The sequence below is a fragment of the Dryobates pubescens genome, chromosome 8, assembly GCF_014839835.1.
Source record: "Dryobates pubescens isolate bDryPub1 chromosome 8, bDryPub1.pri, whole genome shotgun sequence".
Taxonomy (NCBI): Eukaryota; Metazoa; Chordata; class Aves; order Piciformes; family Picidae; genus Dryobates; species Dryobates pubescens.
In genome coordinates this window covers 3,015,518-3,042,290 of record NC_071619.1, presented here as the reverse complement: position 1 = coordinate 3,042,290, position 26,773 = coordinate 3,015,518, and the positions used below count along the sequence as shown (strand labels likewise).

The 26,773-nt window shown below is 46.0% G+C and overlaps 1 protein-coding gene across 2 annotated transcripts in view; it reads right to left on the bottom strand.

Annotated features, from left to right (window-relative positions):
- Positions 1 to 26,291, bottom strand: part of CACUL1 (CDK2 associated cullin domain 1) — a 56,631-nt gene extending 30,340 nt beyond the window's left edge. For both annotated transcript variants that reach the window (XM_009909425.2, XM_054163834.1), the window contains exons 1-3: positions 25,833 to 26,291; positions 18,362 to 18,488; positions 13,537 to 13,639 (exon numbers count right to left, since the gene is read on the bottom strand). In XM_009909425.2, the coding sequence (XP_009907727.2) occupies positions 13,537 to 13,639; positions 18,362 to 18,488; positions 25,833 to 26,136 (534 nt within the window). In that variant the 5' untranslated portion in view covers positions 26,137 to 26,291. The remainder of the gene's footprint in view (positions 1 to 13,536; positions 13,640 to 18,361; positions 18,489 to 25,832) is intronic.
- Between the last annotated feature and the right edge of the window lie 482 nt (positions 26,292 to 26,773).

Below are 26,773 nucleotides of genomic sequence, written 5' to 3'. Positions count from 1 at the left end.
TACTCCAAGACAGCAGGGTGGCAGGAAGCTGTTTGCTTTGCGTCCCAGCTGGCAAGCGCCACATCCTGACACCTTGATAGCACCAGAACAAGGGGACACAGTCTCAAGCTGCACCAGGGGAAGTTTAGGCTTGAGGTGAGGAGAAAGTTCTTCACAAAGAGTTGTTGGCCATTGGAATGTGCTGCCCAGGGAGGTGGTGGAGTCACCGTCCCTGGAGGTGTTCAAGAGGGGATTGGACGTGGCACTTGGAGCCATGGTTTAGTTAGCCATGAGGTGTTGGGTGACAGGTTGGACTTGATGACCTCGGAGTCTTTTCCAATCTTATTGACTGTACGATCCCCCAGCTCCAGGAAGCATTTATCCTTCACAGAAACATCTTTTAACTTTTTGCTGGGTCACCTAAGGTAAGCAAAGCATTCAGGGTGGGGAGTTGGAGGGACTGTGAAGCAATGTCTTCAGGCAGGGTGTCCTGCACTCCAGATCAGGCCCACAAAAAACGTACTGCAGCGCTCCAACGTGCAGTGTCACCCTGCAGCCCTAGGCAAACATCTGCTGCAGAAAACCTGAACATGGCCATTTTATGACAGGCTCAGAGCCCACAGTGACATCACTGCTGTCTGTGTACACCATCTTTCCCAAAGAAGGAAACAAGGCAGCTAAAAAGACCTGTACCACTGTAAGCTAAGTTAAATTGTAAAGGGAGGCAGGAGGGGAGAAAAAGGGGACAACCAACCACCAGTTATTTTATGTATTAGTATACAGAATTAACCAGGTTGGAAAAGACCTTTCAGATCATCCAGTCCAACCCATTACCCAACACCACCTAACCAACTCAACCAGGGCACCAAGTGCCTCATCCAGGCTCTTTTATTTCTTTAGAGGGATGCAGGGGAGCTGCATTAGAGCATTCTGGAGTGCAGTTACACACCCAGGGATGGAAGGGGAGCTGGGATGACATGTTCCTCCACTACTCCCCTCCCCACCCTAATCCTCTCATACAGGGCTCTGTGTCCAGCCCAACTCCTCCTGTGTTTCCTACTATGGTCTTTCTGCCTGAGTTTCTAATGGTCACATAGCTACACATAGCCATATACACCTAAGGACAAAGTGTTGCTTGCTACTGAAGCAAAACTTTTCTTCCCTTCCATAATTTTCCTCTCCCACAGCAGCAAGAGAGAAGAGGATGGAGAATGCAGCAATGACTGGGACCTTGCAAAAACACAAGCCCAAAGAGGTTTCTAAAGCCAAAGCATCTGTGGCATAAGAAACCCTCAAGGCTATCAGCACCTCCACCACTTTATCAGAACTTGAAGCTCTTATCTTGACCAAGCACATTTTTCAACCAGGGCATTCACCAGGTGCCCAAAGGGAACAGACTTCATGTTGACTTTTTCTAAACTCTTTAGAATAGCTGACAGAGCAAAAGTGGCCTCTTTTGCTTTAAACCATCTTCTTCTGCCTCCCTCCTTAATATTCTCAATGGACACGTGGGCAATTTTCACAACAAAAAAAACCACCCCAATACAGAGCAGACATTTCAGAAAGGAAAGCAAAGCTGGCAAAGGAATAAAGAAGTGTTATTCCACATGCTGTTGCCAAAGGTTATATTTGGTTATTCCTCATTTTGATCCCAAGCTTTTAATCTTATTAAAGATGCAGTTCTCCAGGGTGGCCAAACGAATTTTGGTTCAAAATGCCAACAGCATACAAAGTGGCTCTGAATGCCAAGGAGTCCCTTTCATATACAGTTACATACATAATTTGTTGCAAATAACATGCAATGGAATCTGCATTTCTAAGCAGGATCTGCTCCTGTTCCCCTCTTTTTTAACCTCAGCTTTAAATATGGTTATAGCCTCCCATTTGTAAAGACTCGGTGTACAGCCTCTAAGATTAAAGAAAAAGACGACAATTCTGCTTCAAAGAACATGTCAGACAAAAGGAGAGCACAGCCCGACACAGGGCACCCCTCCTCTCACCCACAGCTTGCACTTTGCATTATGAAAAACCCCAAACAAATCAGAAAAAAACCCTTAACTGAGAGAGAAGTTGTCTGGACAGGGAGATTGAATCCCATGAACAGACTCTAGGCTCCGGTATACAGCTAGTCTGCCACCCTTTTTACAGGGGACAGCAAGGATTGATACCCTTTTCCTCCACTGAAGATGAAAACTCTGCTGGCTCTACCCACAAAGCTTAAGTCATACTGGGAGAGAGATTTTAAGAGGGAACAACTGCACACCCAGAGCTGCCTCCTGAGAGCACCCTCAAGAGTCTTATAACAGAAGGAACGATACCGGCTGATCACCACTGCCCTGCAATCAAGGGCAAAACAACTGCTCTCAGAGTGCTGACAGCTTCAAAGGAAGCACTCACTAGTGTCAGGCAAGTATCAAGCCTCGTCTTGACCTCTGGGATGCAGAATCATGGTGTTAACTGCCTTATCAGCATGAGATCATAGCATGGTTAGGGTTGAAAGGGGCCTTAAAGGTCATCTAGTTCCAAATCCCATGCCATGGGCAAGGGACACCTTCCACTACACCAAGTTGCTCAAGGCTTCATCCAACCTGGCCTTGAACACCTCCAAGGAAGGGGGGATCCACAACCTCCTTAGGCATCCTGTTCCAGTCTCACCACCCTCACTGTGAAGAATTTCTTCCTAATACCCAGTCAAAATCTACCCTCCTCATGGTTCTATCCATTCCCCATCATCCTATCACTCCAAGCCTTTATAGAAAATCCCTTCCCAGCTTTCTCATAGGGCCCCTTCAGGTACTGGAAAGCTCCCTGGAGCCACCTCCAGGCTGAAGAGCCTCAACTGTCTTCACACTGTTCCCATAAGGGAGGTGCTCCAGCCCTCTGACCACCTTTGTGGCCCTCCTCTGGACCCACTTCAGCAGCTCAATGTCCTTTCAGTTTTATCCTCCTGCTGTGCTTCACATCTGACCTCAACAAAGGCACTAAGAGGAAAGCACATACTACCCGAGTCTGCTTGGCTCCAAAGAAAACTCCCCTCAATTATTGCCTGACCTGTAAACTAACAGAAAACACCACCCCAAGCCAAGAAGCCAGTAACAGCATTTTCACAGCTAACCTATAAATTATTGTAATCTGTGTCAGGCAGACAGAAAAGCCTGGTTTCTGTTCATTAAGGCATTACTACATGGCTGCACAAAACTCCTAGTCTGAAATTGATTACTTGTTTGAGCATTGGAACCTCCTTCACACCTCTAGAATCACATTAGCAAGACACTAAACCCAGTGGGACTAGCTGTGTAGAAATCACATCAACTCTGTAAACTAAAAAGGCAGTGCTTGGCACCAAATCCATGAGTAAAGAGAGGTGGCTAAGACATTTCTATTTAATGGGTAGCAGTGGAGTAGAACTTGCATTTAATAAACAAATCTGTATTTATTCAGCTAAAGCTATCACTGAAATACAAAGAAACTGCTTAGGCTGACAGTTCTCACTCTCACTCCTAATCCAGGAAAGATAACACAGACATTCAGCTGTTTTAACCATGGGGCAAGGAGTGGAATTAAGCATGGCACTTCCTTCTTACAAGTAAATACTGAAAGAAAATGCTAAGTCCCTAAATCCCCTCCTGTCTTACCTGAGGGATGCATCCCAGAAGCTGTTCAAAGAAAACTATACTGCTAGCCTAAGGTGCTCCAGGAGAGGAGAGGATCCTGGACTCCTTCACTCTCCCAACCTGAATCCTACAAAACTGTCAATTCAGTTTGGTTTTGGGAGAAAGAGTAAATCCTGGCCTACATTTTCTCTCATCTTCCACCCAGAGTTAAGAACAGCTTTCCAGTAGCAACTACACAGCTTGCCTGGTCACAGCAGCGCTGAACCTTCAGCCAGGTTGCTCAAATTGCGATGCAGCTGCATTTGCATTACATCTTCAGCTAGGTTTTGAGCCAGCTACTTCTTAGCGTAAAGTACTATAGCAGCAGCTTTTAATAGCAGCCAAAGACATCATTTAATCTCCTTCCACACCACAGTGGACATCTCAGCACCAAGAGAAACAAGCAGTAACAGGGAAACACATTTGAGAGAGAATGATGTGCAAGACAGATAGCTTCAAGCAAAACAAGCCATCAGAGACTCAGTATACTAAACTACCCTTCCCTTATTTGAAACCTAGCACCCAGGCATTTCAATGAACTTGTGGGCAAGAAACTGCATGCATGAAAGAGATGTGGGTTTGGGGTTTCTTTTATTGTAAGTTTGGAAACTAGTTTGAATATCCTTAACTGAACACACAAAAGAAACCTGAAGCCTTGAGCCGCTGGCTCAAGGCAACTCAGAAACGGCTCACAAGAAAGCAACAGTGATGTGTGCAGGGAAGGGCAACAAAGCTGGGGAGGGGTCTGGAGCACAGCCCTGTCAGGAGAGGCTGAGGGAGCTGGGGTTGCTTAGCCTGGAGAAGAGGCTCAGGGGAGACCTTATTGCTGTACACAAATACCTGAAGGGAGGTTGTAGCCAGGTGGGGGTTGTTCTCTTCTCCCAGGCAACCAGCACCAGAACAAGAGGACACAGTCTCAAGCTGCACCAGGGAAGGTTTAGGCTGGAAGTTAGGAAGAAATTCTTCCCAGAAAGAGAGATTGGCCATTGGAATGTGTGCCCAGGGAGGTGGTGGAGTCACCATTACTGGAAGAGTTTAAGAAGAGCCTGGCTGAAGCACTTGGTGCCATGGTTTAGTTGATTAGATGGTGTTGGGTGATGGGTTGGACTCAAGGACCTCAGAGGTCTTTTCCAGCCTGTTAATTTTGTATTCTGTAAACAAGAGTCCTTTGCTTGAGGAACACAAAGTTCATCTGTTTCTGAACAGTTGTCTGGCACAACCAGCAATACATTTGGTAATGCTTCCATTCCCATGTTAAATGGGCAGCTCCATTTCCCCTGGGAATATGCTCACTGCCAAAACACCAGCACGCATGCTGCAGCATCCCTCCCACGCCTGCCAAGTGAAGAGGGAGAACAGCTATGACTACACCAACTAACCTACTACTCGTGTAAGAGAACAACAACTGGCTTAAAAGATTTAGATCCTTCAAAGGGAAGAAAAAAAGTGATTTATTTACTTTGCCTTGCAGACAATTTACATAATGCCCAGGTCTGCCTCACTAGGCAAGGGTGCTATTAAAGCATTTGACAAAAGACAGACACCAAGCCAAAGTGCAATTCACTCAAAGACTTCCAGCTCCTGTCTGCTCCCAAAACCCATTCAAAGCTGTACAGCTTCGTGACACTCTTATAGAATTGTCTTAAAGCAGGGCAGCAGATGCAGTCATGCTTCCATTTCCATTCTACATGGCTGTGAAACAAAACAGCATTGCCTGCATCCAATGACCATCAGCACACTGTTTCAGAGTAAGGAATCCTCAGAACCTCTTCCATCTAGTGAATACATACTCATCTGTGCTGCATTTATCTTTCTGCAATTATAGCAGGGTCTGCAGCATCCATTGTGGGGTGGCAAGGAAATGACTGAAGGCATCCAGCCCTGTTCAAGAAGCTGCAGGCAAGGATCATAGAATCAATAAAGTTGGAAAAGACCTCAGAGATCATCAAGTCCAACCTATCACCCACCACCTCATCGCAACTAAACCATGGCTCCAAGTGCCACATTCAAGCCTTTTTTGAACACCTCCCGGGATGGTGACTCCACCACCTCCCTGGGCAGCACATCCCAATGGCTAATCTCTTTCTGGGAAGAACTTTCTCCTCACCTCAAGCCTAAACTTCCCCTGGTGCAGCTTGAGACTGTGTCCTCTTCTTCTGGTGCTGGTTCTGGATGCTCTTCTCAGGTTAGCTTGCCCAGGACAATGTCATTTTTAGTTGAAGTTTTGGCAGTATGGTGACCCCCCTAAAGCCTACTCCAACTCTAAAGGCAGCTTTAAGATAGCCACACATGAAGATCCACATTTCTAACAGGAAGGGTTTCTGCCAGCTGAGTTCTAACACTGATCATTCATTCGACTCCGTGGGATTCACAGCACTAAAAGCTTCTTTCACACCCAATTAAGCAATGTTACCTTAGCAAAACTGATGAATAAATACCTGTGGCACTGGGTGTTTGGTAGGTTTTTTTTCCCCTTTTAAACACTCTGGACCAGAAGAATGGCTAGTCTGAGTCTCCCCTGTTTAAAGCAGATGTCAGCAGTAACAAATCACGCAGCTGACCCAAATGAACGTTACTGGTGACTGAACGTGAAAGGAGGTAGGCTATGCAAGTTCTCAGATTCCATTTTCCACCTCTATTTATGATCTTGCTGCTAGAACATAGAGGAAGCAGATTTATTTTCTATATGGAAATTGTCCCAGGGAATCAAGTAATTTCAAGTTAACAAAAGCTAATTTGAGAGTTCTTTCTATGCTACAAGAGATGACCTGGTTAGCAAGTCAGGCACTGCCCACAACAGTGAAATAAGAAGGGGCTTCTTCACATGGCTGGAGCATATAACCTGGCCTCACATATGTACATTAAAGTCTAACCATCACTTCAGTTAACAATCTGATTTACTACATGTACACAAAACTCAAGCACAGATAATGTTGTCAAAAGTTCTATTTTACAGAATAGAATTAACCAGGTTGGAAAAGACCTTTGAGATCGAGTCCAACCTAGCACCCAACAACATCTAATCAACTAAATCATGGCAACAAGTGCCTCATCCAGGCTCTTCTTAAACACATCCAGGGATGGTGACTCCACCACCTCCCTGGGCAGCACATTCCAATGGCCAATTTCTCTTTCTATGAAGGGCTGCTTCCTAACATCCAGCCTAAACCTCCCCTGGCACAGCTTGAGACTGTGTCCTCTTGTTCTGGTACTGGTTGTCTGGGAGACGAGACCAACCCCCACCTTGCTACAACCTCCCCTCAGACTGGCACAACTGTTCAATTACAGCATTGCACTATATAGAGCTGATGTGCTCATCAGTGTACCTCAGAAGGAAAGCAAAATATACCTAGGAAAAAAAACTATTTAGGGTGAAATGACCTTAAAGTACAAATATCAAGAACTTCTCTGAGGTAGTACTGTGCACACAGTCAGAAGTTCATTTTCACCAGTCCCTCAAAGCATGACTTGGATGCATTTTTAAACCTGTCTACATGCAAAGCTTGCAAGGTAAGCATGACAAGCCCACTTAAGCTTCATGCTTTTACTCCTGTAATCAGGAGAAATACTGAAGTTACACAACTGATTCCAAAAGGCAAATAAGGAAGTTGAGAACCTAGTCTGAAGTTTGGAGTAAGGCATCTGTATTAATCAGATTAATATTTCAGTAAGAGTTGGGGCAGGAAGCGACAAGCTCCTCACTGCTGGATGGCCAAATCCTCTATAATCACAGGACACAAAGGCAAGCTAAACATGAGACAGAGAAGAAGAAAGGAAAAGGCAAGGAAGAAGCAGGTTCTCCACAGTATGTTGCTGACATCTTTAAGAACAGATGGCAACCAACAGTGATGCAATACAAGGCACTCAGTTCCCAGAGTCCTGGCAGTCCTTAAAAGAGCAGAATGGCTTCTCCAGCAAGTGTCTCCAAAGCACATTCTTGCAAAGAAACAAGAACAGGTGAGAAGATTTTCATACACTTCTAGTGACTGGTTTGAGGGCTGACAAGACAGAAGACTGAGGAGTTGTAAGGATTAATATGAAGCAGGAAAAGCAAAAGCCCTAAATCTGCAGGTTGTGGGGGCCATGCAGCAGCCATGCTAGCTACCTACCAATGCTAATTACCTGCTCGCTTCAGTCATGTCCACTATAAAAATATATATGTAGTGATCATAGTTAAGAAAATAAATACACATTCATGCACATCTCAAGGCAGAGGGGAAAAACTCCAAGCCCTCTAGAGCATTCAAAAGCCAAAAGGATGCTGTCAGCTGTGGGCTCCGAATTTAATGCAATGCCTTTGAGACAGAGGAAATTGAAAGAAGAAATTGCAGTTGTTTAGCTCTACCACTTCTGCTCCAGTTGAAATAGAAACACCACAAGCAAGACAGTGTTTATTTACTCAGAGAAAGAGTCGTTCTCATTGAACTTCAAACAAACAAGGCAATTCAAGTGCTTCTGCTCAAAAGAAAACCGAAGCAACAAACCTAACCAGACCCTTTTTTTTCCTCCTCTTTACTCTAAAGAGGATGCAACATCACTAACATCTACTTTTCAGCCCTCAGTCATTTCCTAAATCAATTAGTGAGACTATTCTAAGTAAAGCTAAAACATTCCACTGCCTTTGTCACGGGCCAGCTCAATGACCCAGTGCATTTTGATTGGCAATGCTTAAAACGAGTTTCCAGAGCCCTGTGCTGCAGGGATGCATAACAGGCAGAGCACTTGATTTTAAATTGCTTTATCAGAGTGCATAAGAGTAGGGGAAGGCAGGAAAAACACCAGTGCCCAATGCAAATGTAGTTGTATTTGCTGTGAAAAGAGAGCTACTTCATTTGAAAGCATATGGCTGTGGATGCACTCTGCATCCACTCTCTCTCACACATCTGAGTGACTCAGCACTTAGCCACCAAACCAGCTGTCATTATTTTCAGCCACAACATAATAGGCCACGGCCATTACCAATGAACTGTTTCCAAATAAAGCACCTTGGAAACATCATTTGTACACTGCAGGCTTTACAGACCTCAAGAGGACAGGAAACAATGCTCAGTTGTGGTTTGGTTTGGGTTTGTGTTGGGCTTGTCTGGGGGGGTGTTGTTTGGGTTTGGTTTGTTAGTTGCTGGTTTTGGCTTGGGGTTTTTTAAGCACCAAAAAAAAATGCCAACATTCTGATCAACTGCATAAGTAGGGAAATTTAATTCCCAACTACCAGAAGCTCTACCTGGCAAAGCTTCACCTTACTAATGCAGAGAAACTGGTCAGACACCAGTGGCAAGAAAGGAAGGCAGTCTTTCATTCAGTCTCTCCATAACTCAAACAGCCTTAAGAGACAAACATTTACTTACACACAGAGTCAGGAGTGAGGTAGAAATGTCTTGGGATATAGGAGGCCCCAAAGCAAATTGCTAATGGTCTGATAACAAGCAATTAAAGTCATCTAAGTGTACCACTACTCAGCAGGCAATGTTCACTGCTTTTCACCCAAGGTCTAGCGTGCAGAGAACAAAAACACCAACCCAGCCACAAGTTCATGATGCCTTTGCCACCACTGCAATTCACTAGGTTCAGATGGGGGAAAAAATCATACACCTGTGAAGCTGACCTTCAGGCAGGCAAGTGGCAACAAACACCACCACCATACAAGGAGTCTTGCAGTCTGGAAGATGAAAAATCACACAGAGGATGACCAGGGAGCATGGGTATGCCCCTGTGTGACCATGGGGGCACACCACAGGTGCCTGGGACACCCGAGCACCACTCTGCTGCAGACTTCAGCTGAAGCCAGCTGGCCAGGCAAGCTGAGGGCTAAGCACAGGGGCAAGGGGGTGCAAAACCAGAAGTTTCTGCAATGAATGTCACAGAAAAAAAACAAAGATAACTCTAATCAGGCTAGGGCCATGCAGGGGTAAATCATAGAATTGTTAGGGTTGGAAGGGACCTCAAGGACCATCCAGTTCCAACCCCCCTGCCATGGACAGGGACACCTCACACTACAGCAGGCTGCTCACAGCCATATCCAGCCTTGCCTTCAAAACCTCCAGGGATGAGGCTCTCACCACCCTCATGGGGAACAACTTCTTCCTAACATCCAATCTCAATCTACCTATTTCTAGTTTATTTTCCATCCCCCCCAATCCTATCACTCCCTGACACCCTCAAAAGTCCCTCCCCAGCTTCTTGTAGCCCACTTCAGATACTGGAAGGGCACAAGAAGGTCTCCCTGGAGCCTTCTCTTCTCCAGACTGAACAGCCCCAACTCCCTCAGCTCCAGCTCTCTGCTTATCCTCATGGCCCTTCTCTGGACACTTTCCAGCACCTCCAGATCCTTCCTGTAATAGTACACAGTACTCCAGGTGGAGTCTCACCAGAGTAGAGGGGGAGAATCACCTCCCTGGCCCTGCTGGCTAGGATTTTCTTGCTGCAGCCCAGGCTCTGCTTGGCTTTCTGGGCTGCAAGTGCTGACTGCTGGCTCCTGTTGAGCTTCTCATCCACCAGTACCCCCAGGTCCTTTTCTTCAGGGCTGCTCTCAAGCCAGTCCCTGCCCAGCCTGTATCAGTGACATCTGACCCATCCTCTGGGATGCTCCCACTTCTGCTATTTGGTACCTGACAGTTTTACTGCTTTTGATGCTGCTGAGTGGTTCTTGTAGAAAACAGCTTGCCCTGGCTTGTTGGATACATGCAGGTATTCTGCAATCCACTCACCATTAAACTGTTGCACTTCCATGCAAAGAAGTTTCTTGGCTTGTCCAGCATAGGACACTGCATTTGCCTGCCATTCCATTTTTCATGATCATCTGCTTTTTCTCACAGAAAGCAACACCCTTGCTTATATTGGGCTCCATTTGCACCTCTGCATGTAAAACCAAAACCAAACACCCACAAAACAAAACTATCTTGCATCTCAAGTCGCACTTTGCCAATTAAACAGAACTGTGCATTAGATCAGGATCGCTGGCAGGTGGAATGAGTCTGTCAGAGAAAGCAAAGCACCATATATAGTGCATTAAAAGGATCTGCACATATATGGGGGTGGTTTTTTGTTTGCCTGTGTGAACAAGAAGCTTCCAAGTGACTAACAGTTGCAAAGTCATTTGCTGTTGTTGCTAGGGTAAAGATCTAGCCCCACGCTTTCAACAGAAAACTTTGGTGGCTGTCACCAAAATGTATTAAGATCAAATAAGCATGAGGCTAATCAAATCTACTGCACTAAAGTCATTTCCAGGAGTAAATTTTACAACTCACAGTTAGAACAGCTTCTTCTGAAGGACAGTTTTCTGGGGCACATGAGCTTCACTTTAAGCAGCTCGAGAAAACGGCTTCACCGTCCAAAATCTGAAGTCATGCCGGTGTCAGACCAAGCTCACGCAACGCACTCAAAGATGGTATCATGCTGCGTTACAAAGCTCTTGCCACCTGCCACAAGGTGTGCCCAGCCTACATAAAGCAGCTTTTGCAAGACAAGGATTGCATGAAACAGCTGCTTTGATTATTCTCTCAAAAGCTAATGCTCAGAAGCCAGCCCTGCTTTCAGACAGGAGCGTTAAATGCACGCGCGTGCTAAAGCAAGCTCGAAAAGCAGCTGCCCCACTTTGGAAACTTTAGAGGGAAGAATCAAAGACTGCCACAGAGTAAATAATTGGGGGGTATTCCCAAATTCAAAGCACAGTAATGCAGTAAACCACCACGGGATGTATCAGAAGAACTGGCCAAACCTGTCCAGCTGCAGTGATTCGTAGTTCTCACGAGCAGAAGAAAACCGTCCAGGCTGCACCAGCTCAGCAGCACCCAGAGGTGGTTTGATTGTCAATACCCTGGCCAGCTACTCTAACCAACTCTTACAGAGCAATAAGGAATAGAGAAATGGTAAAAACAAAACGAAAAGAAGCAAAAGAACCTAGCTCAAGACAGCCTAGATAGTTAAATGCAAGGTGGTTATTTTTCTTTATAAGAAAAACCACAGACTGACAGACAGACTGAGGGAGTTGGGGCTGTTCAGTCTGGAGAAGAGAAGGCTCCAAGGAGACCTTAGTGTGGCCTTCCAGTATCTGAAGGAGACCTACAAGAAAGCTGGGGAAGGACTTTTTAGGGTGTCAGGGAGTGATAGGACTGGGGGGAATGGAGCAAAACTAGAAATGGGTGCATTCAGATTGGATGTTAGGAAGAAGTTCTTCCCCATGAGGGTGGTGAGAGCCTGGCACAGGTTGCCCAGGGAGGTGGTGGAAGCCTCATCCCTGGAGGTTTTGAAGGCCAGGCTGGATGTGGCTGTGAGCAACCTGCTGTAGTGTGAGGTGTCCCTGTCCATGGCAGGGGGGTTGGAACTGGCTGATCCTTGAGGTCCCTTCCAACCCTAACAATTCTATGATTGCCTAGATATTTTATAGTCAAAGACTGCCCCAAAGACTAAGCCCATTAAATGCAAGGTGGTTCTTTTTCTTCATAAGGAAAGCAACAAGAGGAAAAAGGAGCACAGCAAGAAGGACAGAGTGATAACAGTGCTATATATTTTATGGAAGTTCACACCTAGCCAGAAGTACCTGATGGGAGTTAAAATCAGAAAGACTGTTTATGTCTGATAAAATTAGTTATCAATGATTAGAAGCACTGCTGTAGTTCAGGGTTTCTTGGTATCTGGTGTCTCCACCTGATGCACTGCAAGTCAGTACAGAACTCAAGCATCAGTGGCAGAAGTGGCAAAAGCTGCAGAGTAATAAAAACAGTGCTGCTGCTACAGCAGTGACAACTTCAAGAACATGCCTGGAGATTCTAGCCTGAAAGAAACTTTCAACAAGGAACACACATGAAAACAAACATGGATGCACAAATGAGATGCAGAGGATAGAGATACACAAACTGGCCTGGGACTGCTGTAAACCACTGACATCTAGAGATAGGCCAGAAAAATGCAGAATCAACTGTCACACAAAACATTCCTATGCAGCAATCCCTGCTTCATACTTCACGATATTCAACTGAGTTCTTCCCTTTTGCACAGCTTGTGATGCACAAGGACCATGAACATTTCATATAGATTAAGACAGCAATGACAGACATCAGTCGTGAGCTTAGATCATGTTTGACTGAAGCATTTACATCCCAGATTCTACTGCAGGTTTCCCACTCTAGCCTTTGATCCTATGTCACATACTCAAATTTAGCCACTGCTCCCCACAGGGATCGGATCTCTAAGGCTAGGCAGTGCCATGCAATTGGATCCAGCAGTTGGCATTCTGGCTGACAGCCAGTTAGACCCCACCTGGAGTACTGTGTCCAGTTCTGTAGCCTCTATTACAGGAAGGATCTGGAGGTACTGGAAGGTGTCCAGAGAAGTGCCATGAGGATGAGCAGAGGGCTGGAGCACCTCTCCTATGAGGACAGACTGAGGCAGTTGGGGCTGTTGAGTCTGGAGAAGAGAAGGCTCTGATGAGACCTTCTCGTGGCCTTCCAGTATCTGAAGGGGGCTACAAGAAAGCTGGGGAGGGACTTTTGAGGGTGTCAGGGAGTGATAGGACTGGGGGGGATGGAAAAAAAATAGAAATGGGTTGATTCAGATTGGCTGTGAGGAAGAAGTTCTTCCCTATGAGGGTAGCGAGACACTGGAACAGGTTGGCCAAAGATGTGGTAGAAGCCTCATCCCTGGAAGTTTTTATGGCCAGGCTGGATGTGGCTGTGAGCAACCTGCTGTAGTGCGAGGTGTCCCTGCCCATGGCAGTGGGATTGGAACTGGATGATCCTTGAGGTCCCTTCCAACCCTAACAATGCTATGATTCTATGAATCAGCCCACAATTTAGTAAGCTAACATAAACCAGTCTCAATGGCAATCCCCTCTGTGGGCCAAATACATGCTGCTCTGATAGAAAAGCAGATCCCAGGAAAGACAGAATTAGATTGTGCAGCTTCTTACCTGCAGCTCCTTTGAGACTCTCTCTAAGTGGTTAGTTATCTTTTTTATTAGGTCACTATACATCTGTTCCGAATGCTGCTGGCATACACACTTATACACACAACTGCAGAAACAAATATAGGAACAAACAATGAACTTACAACAGTTTGCAATGATGGGTAACAGACTTCAAAACATTTTGTTCAAGTCTCAATTTAAAGGCTAAAAGAATCAACTTAATGACTGCTGAACTTTTCAATACAGCCCTAAGCTCGGCATGAGCTCTAGCAGCCTCCCCTGGACGACTCAGTGTGTCTGTCCCATTGCCTCTCCCCAGCCTCACTAACTTACAAGTTCCCTTAACAGTGCACTTAACAGCCAAGATAATTCTGTGAAAAGCAGGCTCCTCATTCTGGCTTTTGTCTCTCCTGTGTGAAGGCTCCAGCAAAATCATCATATCTAATGGCTACTTGCATATTCTAGGGCAAAACCCTTTCTAAAAGGGGATGAGACTGACAAGCAGCCATAGAAGTTGCACCACAACTGTGCTGGTGCTCTACACAAAACCAGCAAGAGTTCTAAAATTATAGACCCCAGCATGTAACACCATCCTTTAGCTGAATTCTTAGAAAGCCCTTCATTTTCACAGTAAACAAAGATAAAGAAGGGGAAGAAAGCATTCATTTCTAGATTCCAAGGCCTGGCTGTATCAACTCTGGTCTTCAGTCTTCCTTTTGTGTTTTTAAGAGCATTTCATTGCTCTCACAATGCAATATAACATATCTGCAACAAAAAAGGGCTGTGCACTGAAAACAAATTTACCACAGTTGACAACAAATACATCTTTTACTTTCAGCAAGAAGTTACATTAAGGTAGTTATCATCAGGACTAACACCAACATAATCTGTACCAGGCAGCTTGTAATTCTCTTGAGTGTTTTCATTCATTGGAAGTCAGCAGTGTGAAAGCTAGCTGCCAAAATTCAAGAGGCACAAGGAAGACTTTGCAGGTACCTTGGCTATGCCAAACGTCTTCCTCATGCCTCTGCTCTGTTTCCCTTCTCCTTCCGCCTCTCTGCACAGATTACTTGTGACAATGAGTAATTTAGGCCAGAGACTGCTCCCCAGGACATGCACAGAACTATTTCCAGCAAGGTCCAGGTCCCAGACTTGAATTCTGCAGGCATCAAACAGCCCTGGAAAGCCTAAAGCTATGGCACAGCAACACAGTGATCACTGTTGGGGAATTATGACATAGAGGTGTTCAAAAAGAGATTGGACTTGAAGCCATGGTTTAGTTAGTCATGAGGTGCTGGGTGATAGGTTGGACTTGATCTCTGAGGTCTTTTCCAACCTTACTGATTCTCTGATGATTCCAGTTCCCTATGGAGGTGGTGGTACACTGAGAAACAAACTGCAAAAATAGGATTCCAACACCTGCAGACTGTAGGCTATTGGAACTTTCTAATGCAAGTGAGAAGCCAGGCACCAACTGCAAGCCTTCAGGGGCCAAGACAGCACTCAATAAATGCCACCCTCCAAGTCTTCTGAAGGAAGGTTTTGCAGTGAGTTTTCACTAATTTTAGTAAGTTTATATTTATTCCCTTTGACAACTTAAAAACCCCCTCCAAAACCACAAAGTGTGCTTGTTTGGCAGCCCATGCTATTTCCCCAAACCAAGATGCCCTACAACTCTCCCACTATTGTATTTTTTCCCAGTAGTGGAGTATTTGCAGTTTGACATGCTTTAAGTAGCATTCAGAGTCATCCTGTTTCTTTCACAATAGCAGATCCTGGTTTGGAACAAGCCAAGACATTTTGGATTGATGCAGTGATAGCAAAAAAAAAAACCCCACACCTATCTATTTAATTTGGATCAAAGGGAGAGAACCAGCGACAAGAGAAGCCAGAGTGATTGTTGGGATCCCTTCCAAAGCAGCCTGCTGGGTATCAACAGCAAACAGCCACCTGTGTGTCTGCTCCCTAACTCTGCAGCACACAGCAACTTCCACAAGCTGATGGCTTCATTTGCAACGATGTAACTAAGCTGCATTCTAAAGCACACCTCTGCTCAGTGCTACTCCGCCTCCTGCTGCAACACATTCTGGAGTCAAACACCAGCCATGATAGGAAGGTGCAGAGTGTGTTTACATTTTATTTGAACACTTCTACTTAGAGGTTCCTTCCCCATTTTCAGATCCTGTTTTCAGTTCCTTCACTGTGGGCTCTCTCTGTGAGCCATCCTTGCCTTGTTACTGACCAAAAGACGACACCAGCTTGGGAGGCCTTCAGCATAACCCAACACCTTAGGAAGAGACCCAAGCAGGACACTAGAAGGTTAAGCATTTAGTGAGAGGGATGAGAATCTGAGATCTGGAAGCTGTTTTGAGGAACAGTGATTTAATCACATTGTACCCTGGAGGCAGTTGTAATGTTGCCAGTAGTAACATTTGCCTTATCTCACAGCCCTCAGTGAAGATATTTCACCTTTTTAATAGGAAGTGACTATGCACAGGCAGGCTTTGGACTCGAGGATGAAAACAGTCACTAACCACACAATGATACCTCAAGGGCCAACTGTTCCATAGCAAATATCTGCATACACATCTTTGAAGTCATCTCTCAGCTTTCACTGCTGTAGAGCAGAGACCTACAGTTACCACTCATCACTTCAAATATAGTAGTTTGGGTATCTAATAATACATTTTGAGCTGGAATTAAGGAAGCCTTCATTCCTTCAGTCAGCAAAAAGAGGATCAAAAAGAACACTACTGTCAGCTCAGTAACAAAACCAAAAGGTATGTAACTGTTTGAACCACTTCAAAACTATCCCACTGTCAGACTGAAAAACCAGCCTAGGGAAGCAGAGAGGACCTAAACCTCAAGTCTGCTACAGACTTCCTGCAGTACCTCCTAGCAAGCATCATTAAAACAGAAAAGAAGTTTGCCTTCCATCCTAACTTTATATAATCCAGATGACAACTCAGAAAGAGGAACACCCCCTAAAATAAAACAAAAGCCACTGCTCTGGTTGGAAGGGGCTGTGTCAGGGCAATTTACATCCACAGGCAATTTAGTGTTACTGATAAACCTGGTGTCAGGTTTTAAACTAGAGGCATTCTTTTATCTTCCTAAATACATGCAATAGACATCTGCATCATTACAATGCTGCATCAAGTGTCATATAGGGGTTATCTATGAGAAACTTCAAACCCATTATTCCTCTGACAAAAACAACTTACCAGGAGTAAAGAGATAGCCAAGATAAACTACAGTTGTCTGAAAGTGTTAACTCCATGCATTGAAGCAGTCATTTTGCACACCTACTCTTGACTAGAGGTGATAACAGGCCTGAGCTGTTGGCTTAACTCCTACTGACAGCTGTTTGCACTTTGGGGATTTCAAGCTATGGAAAGGATTTTGACTACTTACACTAAAGCTGTAAAAGGTCTCTCAGGTCAAATTTACCATCTCAATTACTGAGCACATGCTGATGTCTCAGAGTGCTGACAACAGCAGCTGCCCAAGCTTGGAGAGGAAAGAGAATAATTATTAAAGGGGAGGTTTAGGTTGGATGTTAGGAAGAAGTTCTTCACAGAAAGAGTGGCTGGGCATTGCAATGTGCTGCCCAGGGAGCTGGTGGAGTCCCCATCCCTGGAGGTGTTTAGGAAGAGCCTGGCTGAGGCACTTGGTGCCATGGTTTAGTTGATTAGATGATGTTGGGTGATAGGTTGGACTTGATGATCTTTTCCAACATTAATTCTATTCTAAAGTTTCAGCTGAAGTTTTAAGAGGCAAGACTGAACATCTGCTGCTCATGGATCTGGTTCCCTAATACAAAGTTTCAAACTGGAGGGAAAGTGCCTAAGAGCAAGTGGGCAGGAGACAGAGGTGAAAACATCTAAAAACTGCCATCAGTGCCTGAGCTGCCAGTGTTATGTCATAGAGTGCAACACCAGGGCAAATAAAATCAAGAGAGCAGAGCTGCTAGCTGTGTTGCTGACAAGGGCCAGTAGTTTTAACACCATCTTGGCCAGTAAATGCAGCAGCAGCTACTCAGTTTCCATCCTATTTCCCAAAACCCTTGAATACATGCCACCCATGGATAAAATGGAGATTTTTGTTCTATCACTTCAGAAACTGACATGTCTCTAATGCCCTTCTCATTTTGGTTTGGAGCAGGGTTTGGAAGTAAATTCCCCACTGTCACCACTACTGTGCACTAGCAGGGCAGGGCAGCACTGGTGTGTGACTCTTAAAGCAAAGCAAGCTGCAGCTCCAGGACAGATACAAATCTCTAGACAAGAATGGAGATTTATTCAACCTCGTGTTAGCCCTTCAGACAGCCTCCAACTGCACATGCAGCAAGATGGCTTGGCAGGGGGATAAACTATCAGTCCAAATCTACCTCATAGAAAACACACAAATGACAGCTTGGATGGATGGACTTTGGCAACCAGTTGCTCACATTTAATCCTGGACCCCCACTGCACCAAATTTGTTCCAATTAGACATGACAATGAAGCCTTTTAAAGTATTAAGTCAAATACCTCCCATGCCAGACTGATCTTCCCCTTTGAGGCAAGGGACATTGAGGCTTTGATACATCTCTTTATACACTATACTAAGCAACTGTGGTAGAGCTTAGTGTTAATGTTTTCAGCACTTTTGCATTTCAATTCTTTACCATTTATCCCTGTTAACCTGGGGTATCTATTATTCACTCATTCCAACCACTTCACATAGTACTGCTCCCTTTCCTCCTCACAAATAGAACATATGACACATGCACAGGCTGAAAGAGAAAACAAGCATCTAACCTGAAAGAAAAAGTAATGTTCCTTACCTGTATATTTGTTCATAGGAGATAGGGATGTAGTCACCAGGACTCTGAGTCAAAAGTTGATCTATGGCACTGTCCAGCTTTGGCCAATATGTGCTCTTATAGTCTTCAATTGTTATAACATTCATTACTACAAGACAAAAGATACAAAACTCCATTTAGTGAGTTCAGCTAAAAGCTTAGAAGTGAATGAACATTCAACAATTCCAGGTCACACCAACAGGCTGGCCAAAGAACACCACAACAGTTGACTTCCCTTAAGATAACCTCATCTGAAACTAAAGCCCAGGCTTGACTTTGGATCTTTCTAAATTACAGAAAACAAAATCAGAACACCTGCCAATTTCTGAGGAGCAGAGAGAAAACCAAATTCACTCCTGGGAGTTCTAGCATGACAATAACTAAACTATTACCAATTACTATTAACTGTGATTAACAAATAATCCATAAACATATTCAGTAGACAGTTCAAATTACTAAATGGCACAGCTCTGTGGAAGGCCAGAAACAAACAGCAGTGGCTGCTCACATGCTATGGGCACGACTGGTAGGGTTTTGGAACACTCTTCCCCAGCAATATGTAGTTTAACAGGACTCAGAGGGGACCAGCAGCTTCCTTGGCCCTTATACATTGATGCAATTCCCTCTCCCTTCAACTGCAGTTAAGCTCCTGGGCAACTTTTTTGGATCATATTACAGATTTCCTCCCCCCCCAGCACACACAGTAACACTCCTCTTCCAGGTAAGAGCTGACAAAGGGCAGGATAGGAGGCATTCTAATTAGCACTCCCCACCACTCCCTGCTTTTCCTCCTGAGCTTCCCAGCTGCACTCTTGCTCAAGCCACTCACAGACGCACAGAAGCTTTAAGCTTGCTCCTTTTTACAGGGAGGATTTCTGCACTAATCACACCTGGCTCAGTTCCAAGAGAAGCCACAGTAGAAGGGTTAGCACCTAACTCACAGGACTCCCTTGGCTGGCTTGTCACACCACCTCAGCTCCACAGTACCCGCTCAAAACAAAGCCACCAGTGGCTCAAGGGAGACCTTATTGCTCTCTACAACTACCTGAAGGGAGGTTGTAGCCAGGTGGGGGTTGGTCTCTTCTCCCAGGCAACCAGCACCAGAACAAGAGGACACAGTCTCAAGCTGTGCCAGAACAGGGAGGTGGTGGGGTCACCATCACTGGGAGTGGTTAAAACCAGACTGGCTGAGGCACTTGGTGCCATGGTTTAGTCGATTAGATGGTGTTGGGTGATAGGCTGGACTCAAAGGTCTTTTCCAACCTGGTGAATTCTGCACTAAAAAGAAGTATTTTGACTAGGGTTGCATTCTAAATACATCTGTAAATGTCAAGTCACTGCTGGGCTTGAGGAGCAAGACCTCTGAAATACTGTTTTCAGAACCAGAGAATCATCAGGGTTGGAAGGCACCTCAAGGATCATCTAGTTCCAACCCCCCTGCCATGGGCAGGGACCCCTCAGTGAAAAGGAGATGGGTAAGTCACTTTTGGCAGCATTATGCAGAACAATTCTAGGGAAATACAGGCAGAATGCTGAACAGTGATCAGGAGAAGAGCAAGAGTATAAAGAGAACACAATCAAGTGCCAGAGCAGAGTGTCTGAATGGCCTCCACAAAAGCAGCTATTATAGAGTTCTGCTGTGTGGCTTTCATTAGGTTATTTCAGCCAGAAACCTTGCTGAGTGAGGACTGAGTGCAGCAGCCTCCTCTTCACCCAACTAGCCCTGTGGTTCACTGCTTTGTATCTGTCACAGAAACAGATCTGGCTAACCAAGTAAGCCTCCAATAAGCAAACAGGTCACTACTACCATCCCAACACTCCAGCAGTACTGTTTGCTAACAAGCTGATAAAGGTTACAAGGTCCAGGTACACAAGTGCCAGGACCTAAGTGAACAAGTCCAGCAAGTCAGCTCCATGAGGTAAAAGCATCCATGCAATAAGGAACAGCACACCACCTGCTTGACAGCAAATTTACCCCTTATTCATCTGTCTTGCAAGGACTTGCTTTTCCCATCCCTTACAGCATCCAGGCTCCAAGCAGATGTTCTCAGGAGCAGCTCCCATGGAGTAGCTTTACTATTTATTCCTAAAGTCAGCAACAAAATTGGAGCATTTCATTTCACCCATCAGAAAGGTGGATCTCCACAAAAGCACCCCACAGAAAACATTACACTAAAAAAGTCAGCAAAAATATCAGACCAAGTCTTGATTGTGGATTTCAATGTATAATCACACCCACAACTGGTTTAACATATTTAATGAGCTCTATTCATTTGAAAGAAAAGAGTCAAGAGAGAACCACTGCAAAGCAATGCTTCAACAGGCTGCTGAGATGCCAATTTATGACTCTTTTTATTATATATAATATGGGAAAAGTAAGCAGCAGCAGAGAGGAAGGGTTGCCCATTGCAAGTGCTGCACAGGTGAAGGACAAAATGCTTTCAGGACAGCCCTGGGAGACCTGCACAGTAAACACTGATGAGTTCAAAGTAACATTCCAGAATAGCCACATTTTTATTCCAAGGGCTCTTACAAGTAGTATTTCATTTGATTTCCACACTTCAGTTCTGAAACTAAGCCAACCATAATATTTATACAGTTAAGAGTCCAAAGATTACAAACTGAACAGTCACTATTTCTATTCTTTTCATGCAGAAAACAAATTGCTTTCAAATTGTAATAAGGACCTTTTTGTCTGGCAGTGCTTGCACACACACACACAAAAAAAGCAAAGGACAACTTAAAGCAGCACCCTCCAGGCCCAAACTCTGCAAGAGCCTCAAGACCAGGAATACACCTTTTAGATCATTGAGTCCAACCTATCACCCAACAACATCTAATCAACTAAACCATGGCACCAAGTGCCTCAGCCAGGCTCTTAAAACATCTCCAGTGATGGGGACTCCACCACCTCCCTGGGCAGCACATCCCAATGGCCAATCTCTCTTTCTATAAAGAACTTCTTCCTGACATCCAGCCTAAACCTCCCCTGGCACAGCTTGAGACTGTGTCCTCTTGTTCTGGTGCTGGCTGCCTGGAGAAGAGACCAACCCCCACCTGGCTACAACTTTCCTTCAGACAATTGTAGAGAGCAAGAAGGTCTCCCCTGAGCCTCCTCTTCTCCAGGCTAAGCAACCCCAGCTCCCTCAGCCTCTCCTCACAGGGCTGTGCTCCAGACCCCTCCCCAGCTTTGTTGCCCTTCTCTGGACACCTTCCAGCAACTCAACATCTTTCCTAAACTGAAGGGTAAGGAAGGGAAGGAGCCACACCAATGCTCAGAAAGAAAAGACAAATTTCTCTTTTAGGAACCCCTTTAACTTCTTCCTTTTTCATCCTCCTTAAGAACTCAAATGTTTCTCCCTCCATTAAGTATTCAGGATGTTTAAGGACTTGTTCAACAGGCTCCATTTCCAAATCATGAGGGAAGAGTCATTCTAAATGGTAACTTTCATTTCATTGAAATGGATTAAGTTTCTGGGAAGCAACACAGCCATTCTGTGAAAAAGCAGGCTAGAATGCATGATTTCATCCAACTGCAGCCAGCTCAGGGTGGAGCTGGGAGACAAATGAGTCTGATCAAATGCAAAGCAAGCCAGTATTTTCTAGTGAATTATTAAATATTTCACAAGTAAAGCTTCAGAAGCAACTGCTGCTTTTCTATATACAGAAAGGTTAAGAAAGACTCTTTAAAGCCAAATCATAGAACCATAAGATTCTTAGGGTTGGAAGGGACCTCAAGGATCATCCACTCCCAACTCCCCTGCCATGGCCAGGGACACCTCACACTACAGCAGGTTGCTCACAGCCACATCCAGCCTGGCTGCAAAAACCTCCAGGGATGAGGCTGCCACCACCTCCCTGGGCAACCTGTGCCAGTCTCTCACCACCCTCATGGGGAACAACTTCTTCCTCACATCCAATCTGAAGCTACCCATTTCTAGTTTTGTTCCATTCCCCCCAGTCCTATCACTCCCTGACAACCTCAGAAGTCCCTCCCCAGCTTTCTTATAGCCCCCTTCAGACACTGGAAGGATACAATGAGGTCTCCTTGGAGCCTTCTCTTCTCCAGACTGAACAGCCCCAACTCCCTCAGTCTGTCCTCAGAGCAAGGCAGCTCCAGCCCTCTGCTCATCCTCGTGGCCCTTCTCTGGACACACTCCAGTGTCTCCAGATCCTTCCATTTCTAGTTTTGCTCCAAATGCAGCAGTGAGAACATTTCAGGGAAAAAGAGTATGTATGAGCTTCATACCATAACCCAGATACTTCAGCATCATGGCCATAACTGAAATAGAGCCTGCTCCAAGCTACCAAATTCTTTGATATCCATTTCAATCAAAAGAATGGCAAAAAAAACCCCACTAAGATTTTGGGGCTGTTGCTGTAAAAAAACCAAACAAAAACCCCAAGTCCAAGAGCAGGTATACATCCCCCAGGAAACTGGTAAGAACTTAGAAACACAGCTCAGTAACAAAACCATCTTGGAATAGCAACAGGCTCAAAATGTGCAGAAAAATAAATTCATTGATAACCTATTGTTATTGAGATGAGGCAACTTGGATGTTTTGAGTGGCTTTTCACATGTTCACATAGCAGAAACAGCCTTCTTTTTAAATTACAGCTAAAAAAGCTGGAGACAGAGCAGGGCAAGTAATTGAATCTACTGCCATGGAAGCAGTCAGACCAATGCCTGACACTAAAAATCACAGAAAGCAGCTGGGCATCTTTCAGGAGCTTTGTTTCAGCTCACAAAGTGACACATATGAAGCTTTACTGCTTCAACAGCACCCAGCAACCCCAAAATATTTTGTCCTAGTGCACACAGCGTACACACTCTCCAAGCTGATGCCTAATGTACAGACTTGCAGCTATCGCTGGGGCTCGGTGCTTTCCTTTCCCAGCATGTTTACAGCACAGATTTTGCTCTGTCCCCTGCCTGACACATCCCAGCATACATTAGCAACTTGATGAGCCTGCCCTGCAGTTGCTTTTGGCTCTCTTCTATTTTTATGACATGTTTCTTAGTCTATGTTAAGGCTGGTTTAGTGAAAGTAACGTTGCACTTTTTCCTCCCCAAACAACCTGCCTACGCAGCAGAGCGCACACGTGGCACCAGAACACCTTAGGAGACAGGGCAGGCAAGAGATTCAATGGCCATGCCAACACTGGCAGCCACGTGCCCATGCTAAATGGCACTGGGATTGAATACATTTATGACCATTCTTGCTTGAAAAGCATGAAAAGCACAAGAAGGAAAGCTCAAGGCTTCACCACAACTGAGTTACGCTGCAGCTGTGACCGTGGAGGAGTTTTGCTTGAAGCATTCTTGTACCTGATTATAGCTCTTGGCATCACCAAATCTCAAGGAAGGAGAATTGGATTTTAGAGGCTTCATTTAACCTATTTATTCTATTGTTCTGCCAGCTTAATTAGACCAAAATGGCCCAAACAGCTTCAGCCTGCAACTACAAACATGAACAGAGCTAATAGGCTGCAAGTAATTATGCACTGGAACATAGGCACTGGACTTCTTGTGACTTTGAGGAAAGAGTCAAGGGGGAGAGCCCCATCTGAATGCCAGAGGCACTCTGATTTATCATGAGATCATTAGAAACTGTACCTCACCCACATTTTTTTAAGGTCACCTGCAGGATAACATGTCTAAGACTAAGCCTCTGCATCATAAAGCAAGGCAAGCATGAGTCCTTGCTGACTCAACTGCAAATTCTTCAAGCAGCCAAGACGACAACACTCCTGCCAAGCTTAGGACACAGAATTAATTAGCTTCTCTGCTATTGCAAAGGCAGAGCAGGTAGGAGGGGATCTAGCACACACTCTTCCTTGTCATTGCACATTTAGGTGGAAAGTGACCTTTCTCCTTTTCTACACACTGAAGTTTAATAGGGGAATTAAGAGATTCTCTGCCATAGATGGGAGTAGAATGGGCAGGATCCCAACTCAGTTCCTGTGCTTTCTCAGTCCATGCTACCTCGCTGGAGTTGTTCTGTTCATATACATGTACCATCAAAAACCACCCACCACACAAAGCTGTTGAAAATGTCTAGTAGAGTGAACTCAAGGAAACCTTGTCTTTTACAGGAACTTCGATCTTCTTTAAAACAAGACTTAACATCAGTAAGACAGACACTGTGCTGCGATACCAACGCTGCAGAAGTGAAAGCAAGAGCTCCAAAACCACACCCTCAGCAAAATCATGCACAGTTGCTTCTTCTCCCCCTCAGACAGAAATCTCCCACTAGCTGGAAAGTCAGCTTCCCCTGTGGGGAAGATCTAGCTTGAAAATCATTTTACTCCTGAAATGGAATGAAAAAACTAAGAGACTCCATTTCTGGATTAAGAATTCAAAAGCTCAGTTTAGAGCAAGGCCAAAAGACATTTTGTTTCAACTGCCTCAGGTATTTACAAGCCACCTCAAGGTGCCTGGAGCCCTGACATACAAGAAAGGCACAGTCAGAGATCTCATGGAGGCTGGGAGCCTCAACTTCAAAGCAGTCAGCCTTGGCAATGTGCCTAGAGCAACGAAAGTCCTGCTACCTGAGAAGAAGGGAGCTGCACAGATGAGTTAAACACTGGGGAAAAGAGGGAAATAAAGCAAAGACAGATGTGTTTCCCATGAACATTTTAGCATGGCAGTTGGATGGTTACACTCCCAGGAAAACTTTTAACTAGCCAAATCCAGGTTCTCCGACAGCCACTAGAGAAATGGACATATTCTGCCCAGGGGTGTGACTCCTGGGAATCAAAACAGCATCAAAGTGAAGAGCAGGAAACCTTTCCCCAGCAAAACAACATAAAAACAAAAATGCAAAATGCAAAAGATGTTCTGGAACAATTTTTTTTAGGGGGTAAAGCCATCTTCAGTTGTTCTCCCCAGGCCTTCACAGACATAGATCTCTCCCAGGACAGCACACCCTCTCCAGGGGCTCCACACAAGTTGTGATCACACAAACTGATTTCAGACCCATTTGGGGGTTTTTCAGACATTAAGAAAGACTCTAAGTAAAACACTACCCAAGCTAAAAGCTTCATGAACAGCAACAGTGCCTCTCTGTATCTCGAAGTCCTGTGTACACACACGCTCACAGTTCTACGGCCAAATCTACCACGTCACCTTGCCATGACTGCAAAGCAGCAGCAGCAGAAGTTGAGGCCTGTGCACGAATGGTTTCTTTCCAAAGGCACCTTAACCCATTTGATTTCGCTTCGAGAAGCTTCATAGGCCAAGACCTACGCAAGGCACCTGCTTTAGGAACGAGTTAAGCCTAGTCACAGGCACAGGAGAAGCAAGCAGGGGGCATAGGAAGCTGGAAGGGAGTGCAGCATGAGGAAAGAACAGGTGTCAGAGCTGCGGAGCCGCCCAGGGGCAAAGACCCGGGCGGCAAAGACCCCCATGAGCCTGAAGCCCCCCGAGAAGGAGGGCAAGGCGGTCACTCACGGAACTTAGAGGTCGAGGCGTTAATGTTGATGGCGGCGGCGATAGCTCCTGCTCCCCCTTTGCCGGCGGCGCCCCCCGGCTCACACCCTCGCAGCACACCGTTGGCCTCGGGCACCATAGGGAGCTCCGGTTCACACGAAGGCCCAGCGGCAGGGCTACGCAGGAGACGGTCACCGAGCGGCGCCGCGGCAGGGCCCAGCAGGTGCCGCCCGTAGCCGCCGGCGCCCCAGTTGTTGTGGTTCTGATCGTCCATCATGGCCTCGCAGCCACCGCCGCCCTCTTCCTCCATGCTCTCCTCCTCCATGGCGGCTGTCGGCGCAGAGAGGGGGACGAGGCGAGGTGGGGCAAGGCTGGGGATCACCGCCCGCCACCCATGGAGGCCGCTCTCTGCCCCGCGGGGCTCGCCGCGGCACGGCTCCGGGCAACGGCCCGCGGCCGCCAGCCCAAGCTCCAGCGGCACAGCGCGACACTTTGCGACAGGCGGAACACGGCAGGCAAGCCCGGAAACGCCTAGACCGCGGGGCATGCCGGGGAGTGTAGTCGGGCGCGGGGAGCAGCGATTGGCTGGAGCGCGGGAGAAGGGCGGAATGCGCGCCGGCGGCCCTCCCGCTGTGCATTGTGGGGCGGCACCTGCGCAGAGTGGGCTTGGGGCTTTCCCAGCCTCGGGTCTGGAGGCTTCAGCGGGTTTCGGGCTTGGCTGCTGCCCGCGCTGAGGCCAGAGCGGTGGAATTCATCGCCGACTCTGGGGACTGTGCTGACTCTTGGGCCCTTTGGCTACACCCCCCTCTAGTGGGGGGCCCGAGCGGGCAGACACGTGCTGCCGCGGCAGAATCCCCATTGATAGGTACTTAGGTGTGGCTGTAGGGGCTCTACCGCCTGTCCCACTCTTACTTGGTGAGCTGTAAAGTTTCTGGACAGTAGCCGCAGTTAAACCCTGCGAA